The sequence below is a fragment of the Neopelma chrysocephalum genome, unplaced genomic scaffold (assembly GCF_003984885.1).
Source record: "Neopelma chrysocephalum unplaced genomic scaffold, ASM398488v2 Primary Assembly neopelma1_44, whole genome shotgun sequence".
Classification (NCBI taxonomy): domain Eukaryota; kingdom Metazoa; phylum Chordata; class Aves; order Passeriformes; family Pipridae; genus Neopelma; species Neopelma chrysocephalum.
In genome coordinates this window covers 17,586,795-17,613,088 of record NW_020897703.1, presented here as the reverse complement: position 1 = coordinate 17,613,088, position 26,294 = coordinate 17,586,795, and the positions used below count along the sequence as shown (strand labels likewise).

The window sequence follows — 26,294 nt, the reverse complement described above, 5'->3', positions numbered from 1 at the left end:
TGCCTCAGATTTCTCATTCTCTCTCTCTCTCTCTCTCTCTCTCTCTCTGAAATTATTGTGCTGCTGAAGGCATTGTTTTGGTACTTTTTATAGGCTTTTCTATTTTCATCCTCAGCTTCACCAACTGACTTCCAACCTTAGAGAATATATGTGAATGCCTACTGATGTTCGTGACTGTCAGAGATAGGCTACTTAACTTCATGGTCGTAATTCAGGATGGCAGATCTCATGAATAAATGAAGAAAAAATCTTGTCTTGCCATGACAGCTGTGCTGTGAAAGGATTTCGTGATACTGAGAATAGAACTTAACTGACAATTTCATTTTCCATCACGATTAATTATTTTGTTTCCAGTCTCTTCTCCACTGAGACTTTGATTTAGTTATGAATGTTGGCATGAGAAGGAATATGGTAAATATAATGCCAGGGTTATGCAGGTGTTGTAGGTACAAGATAGCAGAGAAGACATAGTTTATGATGTTGTTGTCCCCTTCCCCTTCTAACAATAGCAATTGTTATACAAACAGAAGGACTCCGTGAATGCCCATAATAAACTTGAAAATGGTGTATTTGGACACAACCTAAACATGCGTAGCATTCTGCTATTGATATATTTCCTTCAACCTTGTAAATGCAATGTAAAGAATACTTACACATATATTCTAATATACCTTACTTTAAAATAAACTCAGTTATATTATCTTCCATTTCATACTGTTATCTTATTATTTCTCTGTTTTGTGCACAGCATACTCGTAGAGCATGCTCTGTGTTAGGGGAGAACTTCCTACTCACATTACCAAATATGTGCTCTGATATTCAGTGAGACATATTGTTTAAACAAGCACATTTTGCAACTTATTTGTCATACTTCCCTGTAGTTTTTAAAATATTATAAATATTCATATTGAGAAAATCTCATTCTCAAGATATCTTAAGTGAGCCAGAAAGACATTTTGCCCTTCTAGGAAGGGGAAATGGTATATTGACTAATCATGAAGAAGCTGCAGTTGCATCTTTTATAGATCAGATCCTTAGTAAGTATAAATAGGTATAGCTTGCAATATGTAAATGCTGGAAAAAAAGGAGATCCAAAAAAGTGCCTTGTGAGTTGGATAAAACCATCAATAGTAAGTGCCTCCTAGTCTTGAAAACAATATACTGAAAAATGGCAACTCCTTAGGGATGAATGGCCATGAGGCTTAAAAAGGAGCTGCACCATTTAAGTGTGTTTTATTTACTCACAAAAACACTGCCTGAAGCTCTTGTTCAAAGCTGGACTGGCACCGTGCTGCATATTTAAAATCTGTGTGGGTAGCAGTGTGTGCATGACCAGGTAGAGAGAAGAAAATGGTGAAGAAGCAACCTGAAGAATCAGGGGTTAGAGGTGGATTTTGGAAGGATTGGAAGGACCAGACCGATGTTAATTTCAATGGAACAAATAGACGCAGGCAGTAATGCATTTCTTGTTTTGCGTTAAACAGAAAGTTACAGTCAGGATGAAAGTGGATTTAGTACAGAACCTTTCAGCTGACTAGTTGTTGAGTAGCCACGATATTTCTCTTTTATTACTGATCTACAAAGGAGGGGAGAAGTATTACCCAACTTTACGTATAAAATAACAGGTTTCTAATTTACTAACCAATATTCCCTTTCCCATTGTCCAAAGAAAGAGCAATCCTACAGTCTTTTTGGTGCTATTAAGTCTAGTAGTAACTATTCCCTTTGTGGAACAAAGAAGACTGCTAGTTGTTTGAGATGTCCTGAAGTTGCTGTTGTCAGATCGTGGCTCTGTTCTCTGAAAACAGTACAAGTTGTAGGAGATGTTGCGTGCAGTGAAATTATGATGGCTGCCTCAACGTAATGAAATTAACGAAATTGAGACTTAAGAAACAAGTGCCTATACTGCCTATACTGTTACAGTTAGATTGGTGCTGAAGATTTAGCTGAAATTTTGATCCGCCTGCAAAAGGGAGAGAGGAGAAGGCTCCAGAGGATACCAGTTTGACAGCCATCCTGATTTGCCAGAGATTTGCAGGAGATTTCTTGAGCACTTTGGAAGGCATAAAGACAATAAAGACTCCTTGCTCTGGTTATTTTTTCAGTTAGCGTGTTCAGGCTGTTACTCTTTGTTGCTTTCTCCTTTTGTCAGTTCTAATCTTACAACAGCTATGCAATTTTCTGAAGACTGTCTTGTGTGAAATGGTTTATTAATCTACCTCAGACTTATAAGCCACTTTATAATAGGCTGTATTAGATTTTTAAGTACCCTAGAAGAAAGCAAGCTCCGCTGATTTCTGCCTAGCTGCAAATTATGGACGTTTTAAATACAGAAGATAGTGAGTGACCTGTGACTGGGTACCTAGTGCCATTTTAGATCTCTCAGCCTCCAGCTGACTTGAAAACAAAGGCATGAGTCACAATAGACCCTCTCATATGTGCCAACTCATCATGGATGTCACAGACGCCATGAAGTCTACAGGCACCCCTGTTAAAATGTCTAAATTGCTACCAGGAGATCAGAATGTCTTGCAGTAGCCAAAAGTGTAAAGATGCAAAAAGAATTGTTCTGTCATCAGTGTGATGAAATAGATGTGTTGAGATTGGCAGCAAAGACTTTTTTTTCCCCTCTATAGCGATAACTATGCTTTTGCTACCACAGCCAATGTCAGATTCTTCCCTGCCTATATTCTAGCCGTGAAAGAAACCAGTTTCTTCTTAGCCATGATGAAAGAGAATCAAACGAATCCTTCTGTATCTTTTAGCCTAAGAAAGACGATTGCTGTCTTACAAGGTGTGAGAGTACATTGCTGAATGGTACCGTATTTAGTGCTGAATATGTTGCTTAGAAAATATAGGTGTATGTATAGTCTCTTACTCATTTGGTAATAGCATAAACTGCACGTAGTACGCAAGTGCTCAGCACTTTAAACAACTTTACAAGAACTTAAGAGCATTTTGAACATCCCTGAAGAAATACATTTTTTATCAGGAAAATAGAAGGATGTATTAGTATTAACAATTCAGTGTATTTTACTTTTTCTTCCAGCAGCTCTCAAGTGAAAAATGGCGACGAAAGAGACTAAAATATTCAAACAATTAGACTAGAAAGCCTCATTTCACTAATGTGAGTTTCTCCTTGCAGGTCAGTTGTGTTGGGAAATAATTATTATTGAAGCAATTACATGTGTTATGAAATGACACAGTAGATAATGTTTTCATGTTCTGGCACTGAATGGTACCTTCACTTGTGTTTCCTGGATTGGACAGGGAGTGTCTTACTATCTCACATTTCTCTAATGTTAAGCAATTAGTGTGATGCTGGAAGACAGTAATACCATGGTACAATCTCACACCAAAATGTCAGTGTTGCCAAAACACATACAATACTGAAAGCAATATAATGTTGTATATATATTTCAAAAGACTGAAATCATTGTTTGAATGGTCTTCTCAGTAGAAAGCAGGATCTGATCTCTACAGTTAGGGCCCAGTTCTGCACTTGTTCAGTGACAAAAGCAGTGTGCAGGGTCATTTTGGTCTGTGTGGGTGGAGTTTGCAGAAGTCACTTACTTGCTGGTGATCAGTCTGCCATCACTAAATGCCTGTGAAACTTGGTAAAGATCAAACTGGAATGCTGTGAAGAAGGAAAGTGATACTACTATAGAAATAAACAGATGATTTCATCTGAAGATGAATTACTTGAGCTGTGTTAAACTATAGCTTCATTTGTCATGTTTCTAAGGAAATAGAAATTTTGGCTCCTCTAACTTTTAAATGTAATTTTGCAGTTTGCAGCAAGTGTAGCTGTACCATGTAGTGCTGGCGACAGGCACAGTCTTCCCTTCTAGTGAGGAAGTGACTGATTGAGCAGCCCATGTCACCTTGGCCTACTGTAATCAAACCCTAATGGGCCATGGCCCAGCGTCTGCCCAGTCTGCGATCGGCGATGGACATCAGGGGCCAAGGAGCTCCTGTGCTCACAGAGAACAGCAGTAACCCGACATAGCCACCTCTGTATCGTTGCATGAACATCCAATACTCCCTTGCGATAATGTAGCTGTACCGTTTGTTGGCTTTATAATGCTACTGTAGCTCACTAGTAGTGACCTGCTTCATTTAACCCATTTTGTAATATTTGAACTACGCATTGAACACGCATTCATTTTGCACTTAGGGCCTGATCCAAAGCATATTAAATATATTTGAAAGATCCAGTCAAGGACTTTTGGCTCAGGCCCTCTATTTCTCTGAATGCAGTTGCTTTTTTATTTTGCTTTTTGTTCATGGGCTGTAAGGGTTTTCTCTTTCTTTCATAAATAGCTGCATTTAAAATAAAAGCGAGGAATTGCTCAAAGACAACCTGCATCTTTACCTATCTATGTATTAAATGCAGCTGTTGTCACATGTATAGTATTGTAATTGAAATAGAATGGCAGTGTTGTGTACTCACGATGTAGATGGTAGAATTTCTTATAGAAAAAATTGTACAAATCTGGATGAGTATTGTAATTTTGTGCAAAGTTAAACAGCCACAGGAAAATAGATGGTATATATAAGTGAATAAACTGATATTCTGCTACAGCTAATGCAAATGAATGGTCAGTGTCTCTGTACTGTATGATGTAGATGTTATCCTGTCCCCAGCTACTCCTGAAAACCTTATCAGAGTGCACAAAATTTATTTAAAGCCATCATAAGCCCATAAAAATACTAGGAGGCTAGATGGTACTATAGATTATTAAAGTAGGATTAATTTAAAGAGAACTGAAAAGCACACTTGTCATCTTGGAACCTACAAAGTATCCTGTGTATTTTGAAGGTTTTGTCAAAGAAAATGTCTCCCACAGTTGCTTCAGAGGCTTTAAAGACTTAAGTTTGATTTTAAATTACCTATTTGCAGTATTGTCCTCCCACATTGCCTCGTCAGGTTTTGTGTGTTAAAATACACAATTTAAAATGAAGAGCGTGCTTCTACAGCAGCTGTGAGGAAAGGAAAATCAATGGACATAGAGTTCACAGAGTTTTTGGTGCTGCTGATGCCAACACTCTTAGAGCCCTGGCAATTGACTGGGTAGTTTGACAGTTTTGTATGCAAAGGCATTTCTCTGGTAAAGAGAAAGAAAGAGGGCACAGACAGTTTGTTATTTGGGAAATGTATAAGCCTGGAACTGTACATAGCATGTAATGGCCATGTAGGGAAATGTTAGGTATAAGAGGGTGGAACAGAACTGGCACATACTCAGTATTACAAACTGCACTCAGGAGTATCAATAGAACAGGAGGAAAATGAGCAGTAAAACTTAATGGTAACAGTGGTTAAATATGTCACTTTACGTACTATATATGCATATGCACCTCACGGCAAATTATACTCTAGTAATACACTAGCTACTGAACTACAAACTGCTTCAAAGCATGCATTTACAGAATTCATTTAAACTAAAATTTTCTGTCAAAGTACAACTTAATTTCAATATGTCATAAAATTGATAATTTGGATTAATATCTGATATATATTTCACTATTAAGGAAAAAAATATTTTGTCTTTTCAGATGCAATTGTGTGGAGCCAGAACATCCTAGCAATAAAACCTTACAGTACTGGCAGGACTACAATATATCTGCATCCGATGTGCCGTGGGGGAACCTAACTGTGTCAGTAAGTGAAATACTGGAACTTAATAAATAAAGGCATAAGTATAAATAATTTTGTCTCTCCTACTGCAGCAAATATATTGAAAAAAATACCATGTTTTTTCTGATCATATTTGTTCAAATAAAGCATAAAATATACTTAATAAAAATTTACATGGACTTTATAGTGTTATCTCCTTTTGTTAGCATTTTAGACCTTTGATAGTACATGTTAAAGCAAGTGTGTGCATTTTGTGCCCTGCTTTGGAACCTTCTTGACACACTAGCACAAGAGCTTGGCTGAGATTAAGTCTAAACGTGTCAAATGACAATGGATTTGTCCTAAATTCTGCCAGATGGCAAACGCAAAGTTCCCTTGTGTAGAAAGACTCGGAAGCATTTATTTCCCCTAAAACATTCTAAAACATTCTTGCAACTGTTCAGGCTATAAAAGAGAGGAAGGGGAGAAGTTTTGTAACATTTGCTGTCCAGTGACCAGTTTTTTCTTACACATGCCTGAAGTTCTGTAATATTTTTTTTGTCCAGGGAGGTAGGGGAAAAAGCTACAGTTTGTGAAGCTTGCGTGGATGCGTAACTAGCTTCTAAGTGGTACACTTAGTTTAAAGGATTTGTTACTTCAAGTTTACCTTCTTCGAAGTAACATTTACAACTTGCTAAGTGTCATTTTGAGATTGGATCACCACTTTTTCTCAAAAATGGGTCATTTCATTACACAGCCAAAGGGAATTGAGTCCAAAAGACACCAAAAAATATAACTGAATTAACCAATCAACAGCCATAATCAAATTGAACACTTAAAAGCCAACCTAGAGGACTGTCTCCAGCAGTTTTTTCTTTCAAAGGCAGGAATGCAGAAGAGCTCGTGTTCTCCTATTGTGAATTAATCAAGAGCTTTCTTCCATGGCTTGCTCTGAGCAAGAACTGCTCCTTAACTCTGTTGGTGTGGACACAGCAGAAGAGAAAGTTGAGAACTGCTGGCCTGAGGGATTCCAGCAGTCCAGAATGAATATTCTCAAAATCGCAGCACACTCTGAGAGCATCTGTGCAGGGGCAGACTCCTCCTCTCACTTTCTCAGATCTCTGACAGTGTTTTTCAGAGTACATTTGCAGCTGAGGAGATTTAAAATAACAGATTTTGTTTTAACTATAAATGTAAAAGGCTGGCTGCATTATATAAAACCCTTTAAAACTTCTGTGAAAGTTTATTACCAAAATTTGAGTTTACCTAGGTAGGAGTGTATCTGACCAACTTTTCTCAGTAGTTCCTATAGTTGCCAAAGAAATAACTGATTTTTTTTCATACTTTTGTGTCTTTATTTCCTGCAAGCATCATCAAGAAACTTCTGTTCAAGAGTACTGCAGTAAGAGATTAGACCTTGCTGTCTGTAAATATTTGGTCAGACTCACCCCACTGTCTGTTTTACGTCTCATATCTTCATGTAGTTTCTTGTGTCTGGTTGAAACGTTCCAAGTTTCTGAAGATGTGGGTTTTCATTCTCTCTAAAAAACAACAGTAGGACTAACAATTCTTTTGCTATCAAGACAAAACAAGTATGAGCAAAATGCTTGTTCTGATAGTGACAAAATCATTTTCAGTAGATAATCAAGGTCTAGCTCAGGCCAGGACAAGTTTTCTACTTGATGTCCCAGAATCTTGAGAATTTCTTCCGGATTTCCTGATTTTTTTTTTTCCCCGCCTGAAACCTTTATTTCGTCAGTTGGAAATGCATCATATTTATCCCTAGTTTACTCCTATACCAGTATAAAAGGGTTTGCACTCCTTTGTCTCACAGTCATCAAATAGCAACTGTGTTTTTTTCCAAGCCAATCTTTGTTCAAAGCCAAAGTTTCTCATAACGTGCCAAGCCCACAGTATTGTGATGCCAGTCTGATGAGCCAACGACCCACTTAATCTAATACTAAAGGATCCTGATCTGACAAGATATTGCTGCCAGGAATCTCTGATTCTGGTTGCTGCATTTCATTTTTCTTAATAAGTGTGGAGGCACTGGGAAGGAGAGGGAAAGAATTGTGAGCCCACAGCTAGTAGCTCCTTTTTTAGAGGTACTTTCTATGGTTTTAGACAACTAAGCATGGTAATGAAGAATTGCTGGATATGTTTTCTACTGTATCTCCATAATTGATCATAAATTATATTGAATAGAATTAATGTTACAGATTTGGGGTTTTCTGGTATTTTATCAGATTGATTTTATCTTTAAGAGAAAGACAATTTGTGGAATGTGCTGCCCCCATGTGGTAATAAATGTATTGGTCTCCTTTTAGGCAATATTTAGTCTAATACTGCACATTCTAAATAGCTTTTTCTTCAATTGCTTGGCCTGTGAAGTGAAAAAAAAAAGCAGTTCTTGACAATACACCAGGAGCAGCCTTTCTCTTGGTGGCTTTTGAACTTTGCTTTCCACTCTTGAAAAGAATTAGTAAGTGTAAATCCGTATTTGTAAACAGAAAATAAATAAGTGAACTTATTCAGTTTGAAATAAATCTGGTTTTATATTAATCTCTTTATTTATGGTATGTCTTAGTGACTTCATCATTTAATACTGATTAAAAAAGAGATTATTTTGAGAGTTTGAGAGTTTTCCGTGCAGACTAAATGCAAACATAACGAGTTTTAAGTTTTAAAAAAATAAATATATAAGAATTCTTGTACTATTTCTAGTAATGCAGTCTGCTTGCAATTTAGGAAAGAAATTGGACAGAAAATATTAGTGTAAGCACGGATACTTTTTAGAGCAATACTATTTTTCTCTCCCTAACAGGAATGTAAAAAATTTCATGGGGAGTTTGTTGGACGAGCCTGTGGTCATCATGGCCCTTATGTTCCAGATGTCCTCTTCTGGTCTGTCATCTTATTCTTTTCCACAGTAACGCTGTCATCCACACTGAAGCAGTTCAAAACTAGTCGATACTTCCCAACAAAGGTGTGTGCCATTATTTTAATTTAAAGGTTGTCATTAGTCATGTGTAAGTATGAATTCCATCTGCATTGCAAATTCAGTAAACTGCTGAAGCAGACACTGCATCTTTTCTCTATTGGAAGCTTGTATCAGAATATGCATCGTTTTAGCTGTAAGCACAAAATGTTTTAAAACAGTGAAGAAAAATCTTAAATAATACATGAATGTTTTAGTTAAAATAGTAATTTCTCTCAATAATTGTAGGTACGATCTGTTGTCAGCGATTTTGCTGTCTTTCTCACTATTCTGTCTATGGTTTTAATTGACTATGCCATTGGGATTCCATCACCAAAACTTCAGGTTCCAAATGCTTTTAAGGTAAGTTGTTGATACATTGCACTGCCTTAGTATTTTACAAAATAATCTCTATGGTTTATTAGGTTTTCATTATCCTCAGGGAGTAGTGATACTATTCTAAAATTATTGTGTTCTCAAAGTATAATGCAACCTCTTAGGTGTACGAATCATTTAAGTAAGCCTCTTCATGTTTTTTCAGGCCTCTTCATGCTTTCTAATGTAATCTCTGCAAAGATTAACAAGGCTCAAATCACCCAAATCCTAGACTGCTGTAGTGTTCTGGGGCTCCTTCCAAATTCTGGGTTCACTGTATCAAATACAACCAAGTCTGTAACATTCCAGATGGTTTCATTATGTGTAATTTCTTGTTTGGGTATCATAGGATGTTTAGCATTTTGTGGTGCTCTTACATAGGTAGTAATGTTTTGTATGTAGTCTTGTGAAGCTGAAATGTAAATAATCCTTTAAGTTCTGACTGGTCACGTATGACTTTTTATAGCCCACCAGAGATGATCGTGGCTGGTTTATTACTCCTTTGGGGCCTAATCCTTGGTGGACAGTGATAGCTGCTGTAATTCCAGCCCTGCTTTGTACTATCCTTATCTTTATGGACCAGCAGATCACAGCTGTCATTATCAATAGAAAAGAACACAAACTAAAGGTATTCAGTCAAAATTTATGTTTTCACTGTTGTTTTCTTCTTCAGATTATGTAACATGAGATCATCTACTTGAGCATGCTAGTTTGTTAAATGTTATATAGTACCCCTTTAAATTGTTATGCTTTTTCTTTTTTGGTCTCTGTAATACCTGTGTCCTGTGTCAGTGACTTATTGCCTTACAGAAGTCTTTATGAATGTAATCTGGAATGCAGATTCTGGATTAAGAAAGCGCTATCATCTGTGCTTTATTTTTACCCGTTCACTTAAGGAAAAATATCTTCACGTTAATGATTTCCTTAAGTACCATCTTGATTGTCTTTTCAGGTATTAACAGTGTTGTTCTACTGGACTGGGTTTTGGAAAACTACTCAGAGCTTATTTTGTAATACAAGACTTTTTTCCTCTCTTCATCTTTCTCTGTGATTCTACCCATCCTTCTTTTTTTTAAAAAATGCTTTTCTTGTCTTAAAGAGGGGAGAAGAATAAAACTGAGCCTTAGAAGCACAATGGGTTCTTAAAACAACATAGGACAACTTCCTGCTCTGTTCTCTAACACTTTAGTTGCCTACAGATGGAGAGAGAAAAAGGGACATCACCCCTCTGTTGGGCAAAATCTAGCAGCAGGTTTCTGTACATGTATATGCAGAAAGCTCAGGCTTTTTTTGACATACTTTTAATAAGCAGCAATCCAATCCCAAGTTGCTTTAGCAAATGCATTTGCAACCTTCACTTTACATTGCCTCTTCTTGGATGATTGTGACATTTGATATGTTCTTTTTTTGCCCTCTTTGTCAGCCTGGCTCTTCATGTCAATCCATAGCATTGCATGTGGTTAACTTGACAGATGCAGGAATTTGCTGCCAAGCTTTGGAATGTGTTTTTTCAGCACTGGCATCTGGGAGTCAGATGGTCCTCCTGGCTGCCCCCTTGTCTTGCTGCGTTTTAGTTTTGCTGGGGTCTGGTGTAGCATCACCTGTTGCTATGCTTCCTTTTCTTCCCATATGTCAGGTTCCTCAGATCATGTATGAATGTGAGGAAATGCTCTCGGATTCTGTATGCATTAGCAGATACATTCCTCATAAATGTGTCAGAAGGTAAAAAAAGGTGTCTCTGTTAGGATTTAGAATTAAACTCTTTCTTTGAGTGCATTGTGCATGTAACTAATATCTGTGTTTGACACATCTCTGAGTTTGTCAAGATGTGTCTTGGAGTTAAGACTCACAAGCACTTTTGGGGAGTGAGGGAAGGTTGCTGGAGTTGATACTCTTCATTTTCTTTACCTTTTCCCCTTTTTAAATAATGTAAGCAAATAAGATGGCATTTTCATTTCGATATATGGCTTACATTTTCATAAACCCAGACGCTTCCCATTTTAGAAGTAAAAGTTGTCTTCAGAAAGAAATGATTTGTTTGCTTCCAACTCATTTTCCCCTCTTTTTTTATACTTCCCATAGCAAATTCTGGATAGTGTACATTTCAGCTTTTGGCAGTCTCTGTAGCAAACCCTTCCAAGTTTAGTTTAGTTACTTTTTTTATGTCAAAAGGCATTTGCATGGGTTTACAGGCAAGATTATGGTTCAACATATTCACATTGTTTGCATGAACATCACTGTTTCATCAGACCGTGACACTGGATTTGTTGCCATATTGCAAAATTTTGTGGAGATAGCTAATTCCCTGATTTTTTAAAGGAAAATAGCTTGAGCTCCTGCTTGCATCTGTGAGGTGGTCCTGGATACCTACTAAAATTTAAATGAAATATCCTGCTCAACTGTGGTAACAGTTATCTATAGAACCAAGCTTGGTGCATTCATTATTTCTCCTTTTCAAGTGCAAATTGTAATTGCAGGTTTTTAAATGTATCGAAGATTTGACCAAAGAATTTTATGCTTTACTATAAAAGCAAAATGCTATCCACCTGTTGGTAAATTCATGTAGTATTTGAATACTACAGAACTGATCCAAACCAAAAGGTTTTGTACTTACTTTCCATATGGATGTTTATGATATTACTTTTGAGTAAGGAAATCAGTAAAATAGTACCTGATTTTATATTTTAATTTAATGCATAGTTTTATTTCTCTTAATTTCTAGCTATCTGCTCTTAGATGCAATGGAAGTACATTAGTGAAAATGTATTACTATCATGTTACACCATCTATAACGCAGCTGTCTCCTTTGAGAACGCACGCAGGATCACTCTCGAGGAAAAAAGACAACGCAGAAAGAACCGTGTCTTGCGGAATATACCATCTAAGGAGTCTTTCTGCTGTGCCTTTTGCAATCGGATATGTCTATCTCGTATTGGCCTCATTAGCCACCAGCATGCCTTTAATAAATGTGGATAGAGCCTTCCTTAATCTTCGTTCGTGAAGCCTAGCCATGATTACTATAATGTGCTTACCATCTTTAAAAACTTTAAAAGGATGACTGTGGTATCATGGCCCTTTATAGCATAAAATGATTTTGCAAATGTTAACTTAAGAATTTTCGTGTAGGTAACAATAAAATACATACTTTCCTGCCTCCTGTGTAAGAATGGATTGAGGGTATATTAAGGTTAGTGCAGTGGAAAGTGCAGCTGGATGTTCTGCTTACTGTTATCCACAAAAGAGATTCAGTTAAGACAGAAAATTTATGCATTTTCCAGTGTCTTGCTAGTATCTATTTTATAAGCAGGATACTTTGGTGCCCACTGTAAAGTGGATTTATGATATGTATGCTTAACTCATAATTGGAAAGAATCCAATATCGAGCACTTCTTGTGAACTAGTGTGAATTCTCCTTGGATAACCAGTTTGCCATCACTACTGACCCAACCTGGGTAACACAGAGAAGAAACCAATTTTTTTTCTACAAGTCACAAATTTTTTAATTTTCTCTAGCTGTTCATTAGGAATGCCTGCCAGGAGTGTTCTCCTTAATTCAGATGTCATTTTATATATTCTTGCTGTCATTATTTTTTTTACAGAAAGGATGTGGATATCATCTTGACCTACTCATGGTGGCAGTCATGCTTGGCGTGTGCTCTATTATGGGATTGCCATGGTTTGTTGCAGCCACTGTCCTCTCTATTTCCCATGTGAACAGCTTAAAACTGGAATCGGAGTGCTCTGCTCCAGGGGAGCAGCCGAAATTTCTTGGAATCCGGGAGCAAAGAGTCACAGGGCTCATGATTTTTGTCCTTATGGGCTCATCTGTCTTTTTGACAAGTATCCTGAAGGTAATTTGGGGAAGTAAGGAATAGTTAAAGAATACTGCACTGAACATTTCACTGTTGTCACTGTACTATTTAATGACTGCTCTTTTCAGGCACATTACTAACTATCATGTTTGTAACACAATGGTAGTCTAAAATGGAATTCTAATTTAGCATAATAAACGTGCCTAGGGACTTCTAGCATTTTTTAAACAGAAACCTTGCAATGAAAATCTGGCCTGACTGAAGTCCAAGGGAATTCTGCCACTGACCTGTAGTAGATGAAGATTCACACTTTGTCTATATTTTAGGCCCATGGCAAATTATCATGAAACAGTCTTGTTATACCAATTTTAAATTTATTTAGAAAATTTAAAAATATTTTGTGATTTCTGGGTAATTTAAAAATGTTTTCACAGTTGGAAGAGAAGTTCTGTGGTTTGTTTCTTGGAAATGAACATGGAGATTATCTCATGCTTCCTGCATACTCAACAGAACTCACCAGTAAATGGGTGTCTGGTTATATGCATATATAATACCATGTATACACTTCATACTGTTTAAAGAATTATCTGGCCTCTGTGCAATCAGTAAGAGTTTTGCCACTGGATTCAGTAAAACCAGAATTTAGACTTGCATATTGTCACAGTGAAGGCAGTAAGCCCTTAGAACTTGTACTTCCCAGTAGTATTTTATTAAGTATATCATAAAATTCTCACTTTGAAAACACACAGAACATGCATTTTGTGTATTTAGTATTTAAAACAAATATTTATCTATGGAAATACTCCTTTACCTAAACACTGTATGCTAAGAACCTGAACATTTAAAATAGTCTCTTACAAAATCATTCCATAGAAGTCATTCACCCGTTTTAAATGCTTACAACACGAAATATTTATTTTAGCAGTTAGAAGTATTTAGTGTCTCTTGAATATTTTTCAGAGGTTTATAGCTTTAGTCTTCAGATCTTCTCCTGAGCAGTCTTTTAAGTAAAGAATTTAAGTATATATCTAACACTTTCATGTTTTTGTGTAGTTCTGTTAATTTTATTAATAGTGAATAAAGTATATTGTAATGACTAGCCATGAGAGGAAAATAAAACTATGGAGCCAGATTCTTCTTATGCTTTATACTCTGAGAAACATTATTAATTTGTAATTGAGTGACTCTGAATTTACAACTTGTCTGATTAATGCAGGCATATGGCTCTTTGTATTTCAACTGTTTCAGATGTCTTTCATGAAGCATTTAAAATTGTTAAGTAGTATTTAATATGCTCTTCCCTTTCTCTGTTTGTTTGTGCAGTTTATTCCTATGCCAGTACTTTATGGAGTATTTCTTTACATGGGTGCTTCATCTCTAAAGGGAATTCAGGTAAAATGGATTTATGATGAGCGTGTTATTGATGATGCTTTCTATAAAAAATGTAGCTGTTCTTATACATTATAGTGTTATCTTTTGTGTGTAATCTTAAAAGAGTGCTGCCAACCTTAAATTTTTGAAAGTGACTCAAAAAAGAAAATGGATTCTCTCTAAATAGAGTATTCCCTTTAGGTAATGTGCTCCATTTTTTTTTAATTTATTTTTTAGGTGCTGATTTTTCTGTTCTCCCTTTTTACCAAGGAAATTTTGTCTGCTCCTAAAAACTGAGTAATAACTATCAGGAGCTCTTCCCTCTCTCCTACCTCCCCATTCACCTGCTTGCCTGCTGCCTTTTTAGCTTCCAAGTTAGGGCCTTTGCAGGGCTACACTTGATCTTGAACTTTGCCTTTATGAGACTTTTGGCTAACTTGCCCTAAAACTAACGTAAGTGAAATTTTGAAGACCTTTACTGTGCAAATAAATGCCTCAGGCAGGGAAGAGGAACTGTTGCAAGCCACAGTTCTTCAGGGATGAAGGGCAAGTCTAGTGGAAGGGCAGCATTCCTGTGGTGCCTTAAGTAGGACTATGTGGCAGAAGCCAGGCATTCCAGCATTCAGGTTGGGGCTGGGAATGAGATCCTGTGTACCATTTCTCCTGTCTGACTGCAGCATTAAATGGCACATTGTCAAATCCTTCAGCCCACCTGACACAAACACATTTTCAAGTGTGCCTTTGTTTGTTACCGAAAGTTGAGGCATCAATACACCTTCCAAGACAAGAAAGAACAATCACATGGTGAAAACACAAGTTATACTATGCAAAAGGTTGTCAAATACAAAAAGCAAAGGAAATTTCTGATTGTTTCTTTCATTATATTTAAATTTTCGGTTGCAAGTTTAAAGTGTGTAGCTTTTATTTTTACCTCTATATTTATAGGCAAAGCTGGGAACACTTCTTTTTTTGACTGGTGGTCTCTATTCAGAGACTCTACTTTTATATCTTTGCCTAGCTCTTCTCATTTGGGTTGATATTCTCAGAAATGTAGTTTGGCTTTTACTGAAGTTTAAATAATTTCAATTTAATATGGTTAGCTGTTTCTCAGAACAGGGGTATGAGAAAGTACTCTACTGAGGAGTGCTTTTAAAGCATACTAAAATCTGGCTGTCTTTACTTGGAAAAGTGATAGCATCCCCCTCTCTTTCTCCCTCCCCAAGCTGGGACCAGGAATTGAGATTTGATAAGACGGCTTTTGTGAGAGGATGTGCTTTTTGCTGTTTCTGTGAAAAAGAAATCTGCTCAAATCTGGCCAAATTATAAACCTTTAAAAAAATGCAGTTTGCACATGCTCAGTAAAAATTTCTGAAACTTGACACTCCTGAAGGCTGTGTGAATATAGCATGGCTCATCCATGCGGGGAGCAATGGTGTATCACCATCATCATCACTGTGCCATGGCAGCTGACACAAAAGTCTGGGGTCAGTATGGAGCTAAATAGGTCTGGAAAATAGGAACCTCTTACATAAGTTCCTAACAGCATGGCAGTCAGCTTTCTGGCATTCTTTTTTTTTTCTTTTCTGTTTCTGGTTTTGTGAATAAAGAAAAGAAAAAAATCAAAAGTGTCTGGTGACGTAAAAGAAAAAAAGGTCGTTCCTTCACAGGAAATAAAAGACTGAAGAGATCCCTTCGTGGTCAGCTTTTTAGGTGCTAAAGGAGGCAGAGCTCGGTTGTCGAAAACCAAAAATTTAGAATCTATCAGAAAGGTAGTGTGATAGTGCATATGCCCAACAGTATCCAGAGATCCCGCCAGCTTCCATTCAATTTGATTCACAGTTGATTCACATCTACTTTGAAGTCTGGCTTTGCTAATGTTAAGAGTTCATGACCTGAAATCTTAGCAGTATTATTTTAAAGTAACCATCTTTGTGTATAGTGTACTATGCAGTATGAACAGGATATTTCCTGGAGTATGACTATACAGAATGTAATTCAGCAGAATGCAATGTCTCGGCACATCTGCGATAGAAATACCTAGGGAGACAGATGTCTATTAAAATTGAAAGGAACTGAAGAAGTATGACTAACCAAGTAATTAAACTTAAATAATATAATTCTTATTCTTACTGTGGTGGCTCAGTGAGAGAGAAGATTCCTTTGCCACTGTTGGACTAGTATAGATTAATGGCTCATGATTGTAACTGAGATAGTCTCTTCTGTGCTCCTGAACTTCTGTAGTTTTTGCCTTTAGAATCACAAGCTAGATTCTTTGGGTATTCAGCATCTCTTAGTCAGTGTGTGAATGCCAGCATAGATGATCCTACAGCTCATTTTGATCCAAACTTTTAAAATTTTCTCTTTCAGCTTTTTGACAGGATAAAGTTATTCTGGATGCCTGCAAAACATCAGCCAGATTTCATTTATCTGAGGCATGTTCCTCTTAGAAAGGTCCATCTCTTCACTATAATTCAGCTGAGTTGTCTTGTGCTTCTCTGGATTATAAAGGTTTCAAGAGCTGCCATTGTCTTTCCTATGATGGTATGAAATTTTTTAATTTCCTCTAAAAATCCCTTTTCACTTGTGAATAATTATTATTGAAGAAAAAAATTAATTGTGGGCAGGTAATTACAATATTGCTTTGATTCGATGTTCGAGGACAATTCATAATTTATTAAGTAAGAAAAAAATTGACATGTAACCTCTGTTTTGAATCTGTGTGGATAGCCCAACTATATATTCTCTTAGGGAAAATTCTTCTCTTAAAGAAAAGTATTAAAATTTATTTTATATTTTTTATTTAAGGAATAGTACTCAATCCTGTTACAGAAAGAACATTCACTCATTAAGGAAGGCTGTTGATTGCACTTTTCATTGAGGGGCTTTACAGTTCTGTGTCTTGCTAGAAATAAGTGTTCTGCTGCTTAAGTGATTTCTAATTATTTCACTAATAGAAAATTGAAGATATCTACTGACCTCAATGATTGTTAAATACTTCAAGCCATATTTCATTTGAACAAGGAATACCAGCTGTTGGCTTATTCAAATTAAAGGATAAAATTGTAGCTGCAAACTGGGCACTTTTGAAAGTATTCCTCTACAAGTGTATTTGTCTGTTTTACTGGCGTAATTTCCTAATTCTTTGAATTCATGTCTTCGCAGGTCCTAGCTTTGGTATTTGTCCGAAAACTCATGGATTTCTTTTTTACCAAGCGGGAGCTCAGTTGGTTAGATGATTTGATGCCCGAGAGCAAGAAAAAGAAACTGGAAGATGCGGAGAAAGAGGTGAGTCATGGTTTCAAGTTTTTTTGGTGTGTAGCATTTTATCAATTTCTCCTTCAGATATTTATAGAAAGTTCTGTAAGTACTGCACATTCCATGCAACAGGCAGACTTGTTAACAGTGTTTCAAGTATAATATTTTCATATTTTGCATAAGTGCTTTTAAGGTTACAAATCTGATAAGCTTAGGTGGGGATGTAGGTTCTTAAGCTGCCATACTGTCATATAACATATTATCCACAGTGCTCCTGGGGTTGCTTCCGAGACCCACTCAGATGATGTGCAGAGATGAACCCATGTCTGTAGGAAAGCCCTCTGATGCCTGGGGGCACTTTGATGGTGCACTGGGACTAGTCTTGTTCTCACTAGAGATGCTGAAGAGAGAACTGCAGAATTTAAGGGGTGTGGCATGTCCCAGCTGCCTCTGAGCCATACACAGGTCACACAGCATCACCTTGTGCCCTTTTTTTCTCAGCAATGTCATAACGCTGTGCAGTATCCCAGTTACACTCTAGGCCTGTATTATCCTTCTGCTACTGCAGAAACAATTTACTTTTACTGTGTAATGAGAAGGTCAGTGACACTGCTAACCCTCTTAACCAAATCCTCAGACTGACTTACAGCCTTTGGCATTACCACTCAGTTGGCTGTTTCAGATCTGGACTCCTCATCTTCTTTCAAAGAACATGATTTTATGATTTCTTACTTGATACAGGACAGATTCTTACATATTTCCACTCAAAATGTTCTGTATTTTGACAGTGAAACACAAATCTTTCTGATTGTAGCTTTCTAACCAATTTTGCATCTATTTTACAGCATTTTTATCTAGCTGCTGCTTCATTAATTGCTTGTTTGAATATCATATAAAACTGTAGAGATATAAAGTAACTTTATGGTATCAGCCACCTGATCAGTGTCAACTGCTAGGAAACCTCAGTACTGGGCCAAAATAAGTGAGGGACAAGTCTCAATGGTGAAACACTTAACTGCAGGAGCAGTAGGTAGAATATGTTGGTGCCAAGTTATTTTAAATGGGATTCATGTGTCCTGCAACAGCATAGTGTGAGGCTGTAGCAGCACTGGGAGGTGAATATGCAGGTAATGCCTTGTAGTCTTGGCAGTCAGTGGTCATTTCTAGGCTTTGGGGGTAGATGTGCATATGACCTCTAAGATGCTCTGAAGGCCTCTGCAAAAGCCCAGGACCCTTGAGGAATAAATTTTGGTGGTACAAGGGTACTGCAAAAATTAGACAATGTGAATGGATAAATCAGCAATTTATTCTTAGGGATGCCCTGAGATGTGATCTGAGGCCAGTGAAATGTGCGTGTTAAGGATTCCCATTAGTAGGTCTATTTGAAGAAATAGGACATGGGCTAATAATTTGAATGTGTAACTATGAAAACTAGATTTCTCTGCCTTTAGGATTCTTCTGTGACATTTGACAACTCACTGCCTTATCTGTAACCTGGAGAACTATGACTTTGATTTCCTTGACACATTCAACATACTGTTATGGAGTATGTTTTGGGGAAAAGATTTTACCTAGGTGGAAAACATCATGATGATTATTTACTATTTAGTATGTGCCTTTAAAACTACCAGGATGAAATTAAAATATGAGTCAGTTTTCTCCCTTGAATCAAAGCAGACTAAGAGAGTTGTTTCATCACAATATCTGTTGTCATCACAATTCATAGTAGAAGTAGAAGTAGAAGTAACCAAGGTAGCTCTCTTCATGTGGATCTGATTATTGTAAAGAATTCCGTGTTATCCTTATGTTTTGGTTATATGTCACTTTCTTTCCCATGCTTGATTGCATGGCATCAGAAGACAAAACTGGGAAAATCTACTGGTGTTACTTTATTTCATTCACTGTCTATTTTGAGAGGTTATTTTTACATATTTTGGCATTTCTAAATATTTGGAGCTATTATTAAAACTGTTCAACTGTCAAAAACTTCTGAAGCTGTGAAGCCTAGAAATGACAAAATTAACTAGTAATAAAAAACTTCTGACATGTAGCCTAAGGAATTAATTGGAGAGTTGCTATCACACAGCTTTTAAAAATAGAAGTATTCTACCCACAAGAATATTCAGAAGTATAGTTGACAGGATCTGAAACTTACTTGATTGGATCCTGATTTCATCACTTAAGTTGTTTTTATATTTTTAGGCCATGTTTTTCCAGGGCTTTGTATATTTACGGTGGATATGATACATGCCTTCTCCTCACAGACCTCCTCTGGAAGCCACTTTAATGTTAACCAGTTAAGTCTTTCTGAGATAAGAATGAACAAAGAACTTGTCCCATTTGGAGAAAAAAAATATTGTGACTTTTATAATAGTTGTAATAGTGAAGCACAGAAGAAACAAATATTTGAGCAGAGAGGACTGAAATTCTACTGGTTTGGAAAATTGTACTGGTTCTTCCAGCTAATACCAACAATCAGTGTGTGTGATGCATGTGGGGGTTTGGTGACCTGCCAGAAAATGGTAAGCTCTCTTTTTGGGAGAATCAAGTCATGCTTTCAGACAGGCACCAGCAAAAACTGCTACAAAGCCATCTAACAAAAGGAAGAAAGCTGTGGAGGTCTCTGGGTGTCTGTTGCACTCATACATACACACTACAACAATTTAGAGCAGGATTTGATGGTTACAGTCATGCGAAGGCATGTTAACCTCCTAGCTGTGGAGCCTTGAGTTGATATCTGAAGGACAGAAACTTGTTTTTCTTTGTTTATGCAGGCAGGACATGGTGCTTGAGGGGTGTTGTTTTGTTCTTCCATCCTGCTAAGACAGATTTTTCAAATTTGTAATTATTTCACAAAAAGAATTTTGGTAGATATATCTCCTAGTTCTTTTCAAGTGCAAACTAATTTTGGGTATCTTGTTTCACTACCTTTCACTGAAATAAAACTTTATCAGTATTAAAACTGTGTGTTCAAACTTAAATCAACTTCCCTAATTTTTGCATGTAAACATCAACATATATCCTGTTATTAATTTAAAATTCATTATTTAAAATTCACCATACAGTTGCTCACTCAGTGTTACTATTTTTTCTCTTTCTTTATTGTTACAAAACAGTGCTCTGTTTGGCATAATAGAATAATATGAAGTGAAGATGCATATTTTAAAATAGAAAGTTTAAAATGTCAAATATTTAAATTAAAAGAGTTGAAAAGTACCTTACTTTAAGAATTTCGAATAAATACTTAATATTAAAGAAAATGGAAAGAGGATTAACGTACATAAAAATCACTTTTTACAACATCATATCCTGTCTCATGTCTAAATTCCTTCGTTCTAGGAAGAGCAAAGTATGTTAGCAATGGAAGAGGAAGGGACTGTTCAGTTACCACTAGAAGGACATTACAGGTAAAATATACCTTTCCTCTTTTAGGTGAGTTGCAATTAAACAAATAAAATCAACATGCCACAATGTTTATTCTTAATGGTTACTGAATGTCAGGAGGATGTTTGTCTGGTACAGATAGGTGAACTGATCTATATACTGCAGCATTTAACAAGCTCAGCCCTTTTCTAGTCTTTCCACATGATCTCACAGTGCCTAGGAAAAGGACACACTAATTGAAATTTTCCATGGGGCAGGACTGCAGGATCAGACTGTTCACAATCAACTTTGGCTTCTGACACACAGAGTACAAAAGGGAGATGTAGAGCATGTCAAACTGTTCAGCCTGGTGCTGGCAGGGAGCTAGGAAAGGTTTTGAACACACTGCAGAAAAACTAGGTTCTTACAGTATTACATTTTAAAACATTCTAATTAAGATACTATAAGATAATGAAGGAATCAAGAGCTGTCCAGGGTAGATAAGACATAATGCAGGGTTAAAAAGCACGAAAATCTATGTTATAGATGGTAATAATACATGTGGCCAGCCTATAAGGAATTAATATAATTTACAGTTTTGAGAAAGAAATTCTTAATAAAGATTTGAAATATCTGGTGACACATCAATGAACTTTGAATTCATAGGAATACTGTCTCACAGTGGGCTCCTCTCTTATATGTTAACACAAAATTACCCTAATGTCTCCTATTGTAAATCAGTGTCTTGTGTCTGAAAAATCCCAGTCTGTTCCTTTTGATTCATCATACTACTAATGGTCTGGTTTTTTTCTTCTTTTGTCCATACCTTTTTGTTCTAATTTATATTAGTAGTATGTAGCTTAATTTATCTTGTGGTGCGATCTATATTGATCTATAGTGTGTTTATGTTGGTAGAGCTACTTGAATAATATCTGACTCTCTGTACTGTAAGGTTTACAGTCTTATAGCTAAAAAGAAGAATCAAGACATTGGTTGTTAAAAGTGATGCCCCAAAACACAACAGCACATTTACTGAGAGCTTAATGAATGTCACGCTCTATGTAAACCATGAAGTCAGGAATAATGTACACTTAACACATTTAAAATTTTTTATTCTTCAGCGTATAAATACTTATTTGGAGTAGACCAGGTAAAGCAGAGGGCATAATGGCTGCAAAGTGCTGCTGAAAGCTACTGATCAGTTTAATTGGGGCATTTTTATTAGATCTCTTAAATATTTTATTTTCTCAGGGCTTTTGATTGCTTTTAAAATTGCTTTAAAAGTGGGTGGAGTTTCAGATCATAAGTACTTTGAAAACTGTTAGAAGCTCTTGGGATTCATATTTAGTCCAACTATGCTGCTGGCATGCTGTGAGATCTTGGGCAATATTTAATTTACACTTCATTTTTCTCTTGTCCATTAGTTGGGAGTGACACTATATTTTATTGATGTTACTGTGATTAATTGCCATTGGAGGAGAAAAATACTAAAAAAGTGCTGAGATGTTCTAAGAAAATTTATAAGTAATTGTTCAGGACTTTTGAAGTGTAACAAAATTCTTTAACTTACATTGCACTTAATTATTGTCACCACTATCAATTTTCAAGAACTTTTTATAGATTTAATAAGTAGCAAAGATTGCTGATTACTGATTGTTTTATTGCGTATTTACTTTTGTTCTTGTCTAGAGATGACCCATCTGTGATAAACATTTCTGACGAAATGGCAAAAACTGCTGTGTGGAAGACATTGTTGATATCGTCAGAGAACGCAAAAGATAAGGAGTCAAGCTTTCCTTCTAAAAGGTCTTAATTTTTTTACTTTATATATTATACTTGCATTATACTTTATATATTGGTGTCAAACCAATATTAGAATATTTTGCTAGGGATTAGAAAGATTTCTGGCATCTTGCAGTTTTATTTCTTATGTTCAGTCATAATATTCTGAGCTCAAAATGCAAATTCCCTATTTATTGAAAAAAATAAATTACAAATATTTGCATGGTACTTAGTTATGCTCCAGTGGAAAATGAAGTTGAGCATGTTTGATGCTTGTGTAATGAACCACCGGCCTCCACCTGGATATTGCACAACAGCTGTTGTGTTTGTTCTGCTTGCTTTTGTTCTTTCCTCTTGACAAAGAAGTGATCATCACCACCCTGGAAATAGCTGTATGAAGAACCCATTATTCTGAATGCAATCTAATAATATTCGGAGTGAAAATACTTTTAAGATTGCATAACTTCATTTTTCTGCCTACTTCACTCGTACTCAAAACAGTTGAATAATTTTAAAGTTTAGTCCAGCCAAATGTAAAATGAAGCCACAATGTTTTATCTTTGCTGCAGAGTTACTACAGGAATGAGAAAATATTAAATTCAAGCACAGTGTGATTTTTAAGAGTTTTTCCTCTGACTCCATAAATTAAAAATTTAACTATTTTCTATTTAATTGTTTCGTTATCACACTTCTGTCATAAGCTCCCCTTCCTATCACTCTAGAAGCTGATTTCCCAAAGGTAAGACCCTGTCCCCAACCTTTTCCTTCTTTGTGTCTTCCAATTCAAAATGGTGTCACCTAGGAACCCAAATGACTTGACTTTGTGTAGTTTTTGGGGAGACAGAATGAAAAGAAATTTCAAATGGGAATGTAAAATGTTTTCATTAAAAGTCCCAAATATTAAAACTTGAAATTTAATATGTATTTAAAATAGTAACTTTAGATGTAGTGTATTTAAATGTTAAATTGAATTTATTCCTAGATCGTCTTTTTAAAAATACAAAATTATATTCTGCCCATTTCTAAATGTACTTTTCAAAAGAAGCTCCATGTTTGAAACAGTTAGTGATTGTTTTATGGTGAAAAAATGCAGTAAGAAAAAAATTTGTAGTGATACACATTTTTTAATTTTGTCACCCCAAAATGGCATTTCAGCATTGTTTATTTCCCTAAACAGCATAAACAAGACTGAACAGTTGATGACCAGAGAAGCTTCATTTCAGAAACCCATGGAGTGGCCCACTAATGTGATCATTTTGATGATATTTCACTGACAGTAAAAATAGCAGCATAGTTCTGATTTGCCTTCTACCCTACATGTCACATTGAAATCAGTGTGGTGCATGGAAGTAGGATGTGCTGGAGGATTTTCTTACCTTAAGTGCCTCTGCTGTCCAGGCTGTGATAGCCTGGAGAAAGTAAAGAACCTGATGGGGTACATTCACAGCCCCTGGGTATGTAGGAGTTGTAATTTTTCTAGTGGATATTGCTTTCTTTGATGGTAGGATAGATTATGTAAACATGTACTGGTTTTACCTGAAATTTTCAAAAACTCTCTGAGCATCCAAATAGACTGTGGCTACAGACAGCATTGGTAAGAGATGATCTGGCCTTTCCACTGCAGTACAATAGAAACTAATTCTCTAATGAGCTTGTTTTCAATCTGTTCTTGTATCTTTGCTCATGAAATCAAAGACTCAGGAGAAAAAATTTTTATGATTTTAGGTATGAGTGTTCTCTTGTAAAGGAACAGCCTTAAAAACTTCTGAAATCCTACATTTTCGTGTGCTCTACCTTGTCTCCGATTCGCACACAGGAGTAGATTCAAAGAACTTTAAATCTGGAAGTCTTGCTTTCTGATAAGGAAAAACCGCAGACAACTTTAACCTTAAATCATATTAGCGATAGGACTACAGAAACATTATAAACCATAATGCATGTATCATTACATGAATATATAATTAAATTCTAGGTAATTACTGAGAAAAAAGAAAGCTTGGAATGGTAGCAGTTGTAAGGATGATTTTTGCAAATTATCAAGATCAGCAGTATTAGATTACACAATTCCCTCAGTGAAGGGTATCTTACAATAGGGGGCAAAAAATCATGTTTTGAAAAAAATTTTCCTGATGCCTTTCGAAGTTCAACTACAAAGTGTTTAGTACTCCCTTTCCTGCTGTCAAGTCTGCTTTCTTATACTAATATCCCAAAATATTTTTAAATGGGGATAATTAAATTATGATATTGTACTATGATTTCATATAATGCCTTTTATGCACGGCATAGTTCAATTAACAACATAGGGTGATTTCTGGAATACTTAAAATCCAGAAGTTCTTCTAGTAATTAAATGTGGAGTTGACTTGGCCATTTATAAACTATGATCATTTACAAAGAGAGATTTTAGGCAGGAAGGATTTATACAAATTACTTCCCAGCCTGATACATGGATAATTTCTATCATAAAATCTGCCCCTAGCTCTGTGAAGTAGCACAGTGTATCTGACAGTTTTTACATCCCAGGCTCCTAACAGTTTTTAAGTGTCTAAAGAGGGGACTTACATGAGATTCAATCAACTGTTGCCTAACCTTAGAGGCACATGAACTTTACAACTTTCCAACCTTAATTTTTCATTATTAAAATTCCTAGTGACCTAAATGTCTGCCTTTGAGCCTGTCTTCGTAGAATTGAACACCAAGGCACCTTTCTGAAACACAGCCCTCTCTGATACATGTAATTAAATATTCCACTGTCTTTGGTTATAATATTAAGCCCTTCAGATAGCAATTTCAAAGCATATGCAGAAGATCTGACCACGTATAGGAGGCAGACTTGGTCTTTTTAAGTATTCGAGAAAGAGACATCTGCCGCTTTGTAGATGGTATGAGTTCCTTTTTCTACTTGAAGATATGCAAATCCTACATCTCAAACCTTCCTGCTGAGGCATGTTAGACTACTCCCTTGGTAGGAAGGAAGAGAGCTCTAACTCCCTTTCAGATCCACCAGTTACATATTTTACTGGTAAAAAACTGGTCTTGTCCCTTTTTTTTTTTTTCCAAATTTCTCAAGGCATTAAAGCCCACATCTGCAGGAGATGCTCAGAGACGTGAATCCTAAATAGAAAGAAGACTTTCCTGGTATCACAGAGGCACCTAAAACGTGGAAATATTATACACTGTAAGGCACACAACACCTCAGTGTTTGCTTTTATTAAGCACAGGTAACTCTCTGCCTGCTGTACTGCTGCACTTTAAATTCACCCACCCCTGGAATTTGTTTGCATACCCTTTGTGTGCAGAAAGTGTAACATACCCAATTCTATCACTACTCTACAGAAGGTGACAGATTTGGCAGTTGAAGTGGCAGAAGTTGGTATTCTTTAGCTATTTCCATTAGCACCTCTGGAAGCTGCCATAGGCATAGAAGTAAGCTTTGGCTGAACTGAATTGTATCCTTAAAGCAATTTTTATGTGAAGAAAAATGTCAGATGATTGTAAAAATGTGCATGAATCGCCTTAAGAATTTGAGAATTGATCTTGCTTTCTTTAAGCCTTGTGTAACTCAGCCTATTTCTCATTCATTCTAGTTAAGGAATTATTCCCATGAAACCTGGTAGGTTATGTGCTTGCTACAGGTTTGTTCTCAGAAACATCTGGGGTTTTTTTTAGATACCCTGCCACTCTTTGTTGAAGGCTTGGTTTGCCTGTGTTGTGGAAGCCCCTTTGCATTTTCATAGTGTGA

General features: G+C 36.3%; 2 protein-coding genes across 11 annotated transcripts in view; one reads left to right on the top strand and one right to left on the bottom strand.

Annotated features, from left to right (window-relative positions):
• Positions 1–26,294, bottom strand: part of DPP4 (dipeptidyl peptidase 4) — an 80,742-nt gene that overhangs the window by 8,986 nt on the left and 45,462 nt on the right. The window lies entirely within an intron of this gene.
• SLC4A10 (solute carrier family 4 member 10) overlaps positions 1–26,294 on the top strand; it is a 149,724-nt gene that overhangs the window by 120,348 nt on the left and 3,082 nt on the right. For 6 of the 10 annotated variants that reach the window (XR_003533537.1, XM_027678746.1, XM_027678749.1 and 3 more), the window contains 10 exons: positions 5,557–5,662; positions 8,442–8,603; positions 8,844–8,957; positions 9,436–9,597; positions 12,569–12,820; positions 14,105–14,173; positions 16,520–16,693; positions 17,315–17,437; positions 20,747–20,814; positions 22,460–22,576. Coding sequence is in view for 9 of the 10 variants with exons in the window: in XM_027678746.1 (XP_027534547.1) it covers positions 5,557–5,662; positions 8,442–8,603; positions 8,844–8,957; positions 9,436–9,597; positions 12,569–12,820; positions 14,105–14,173; positions 16,520–16,693; positions 17,315–17,437; positions 20,747–20,814; positions 22,460–22,576 (1,347 nt within the window). In the remaining variant the exon portion in view is untranslated. Of the gene's footprint in view, positions 1–5,556; positions 5,663–8,441; positions 8,604–8,843; positions 8,958–9,435; positions 9,598–12,568; positions 12,821–14,104; positions 14,174–16,519; positions 16,694–17,314; positions 17,438–20,746; positions 20,815–22,459; positions 22,584–23,253; positions 23,292–26,139; positions 26,166–26,294 lie in introns of those variants that run through there. The other 4 variants (XM_027678753.1, XM_027678750.1, XM_027678747.1 and 1 more) reach the window with 3 other exon arrangements.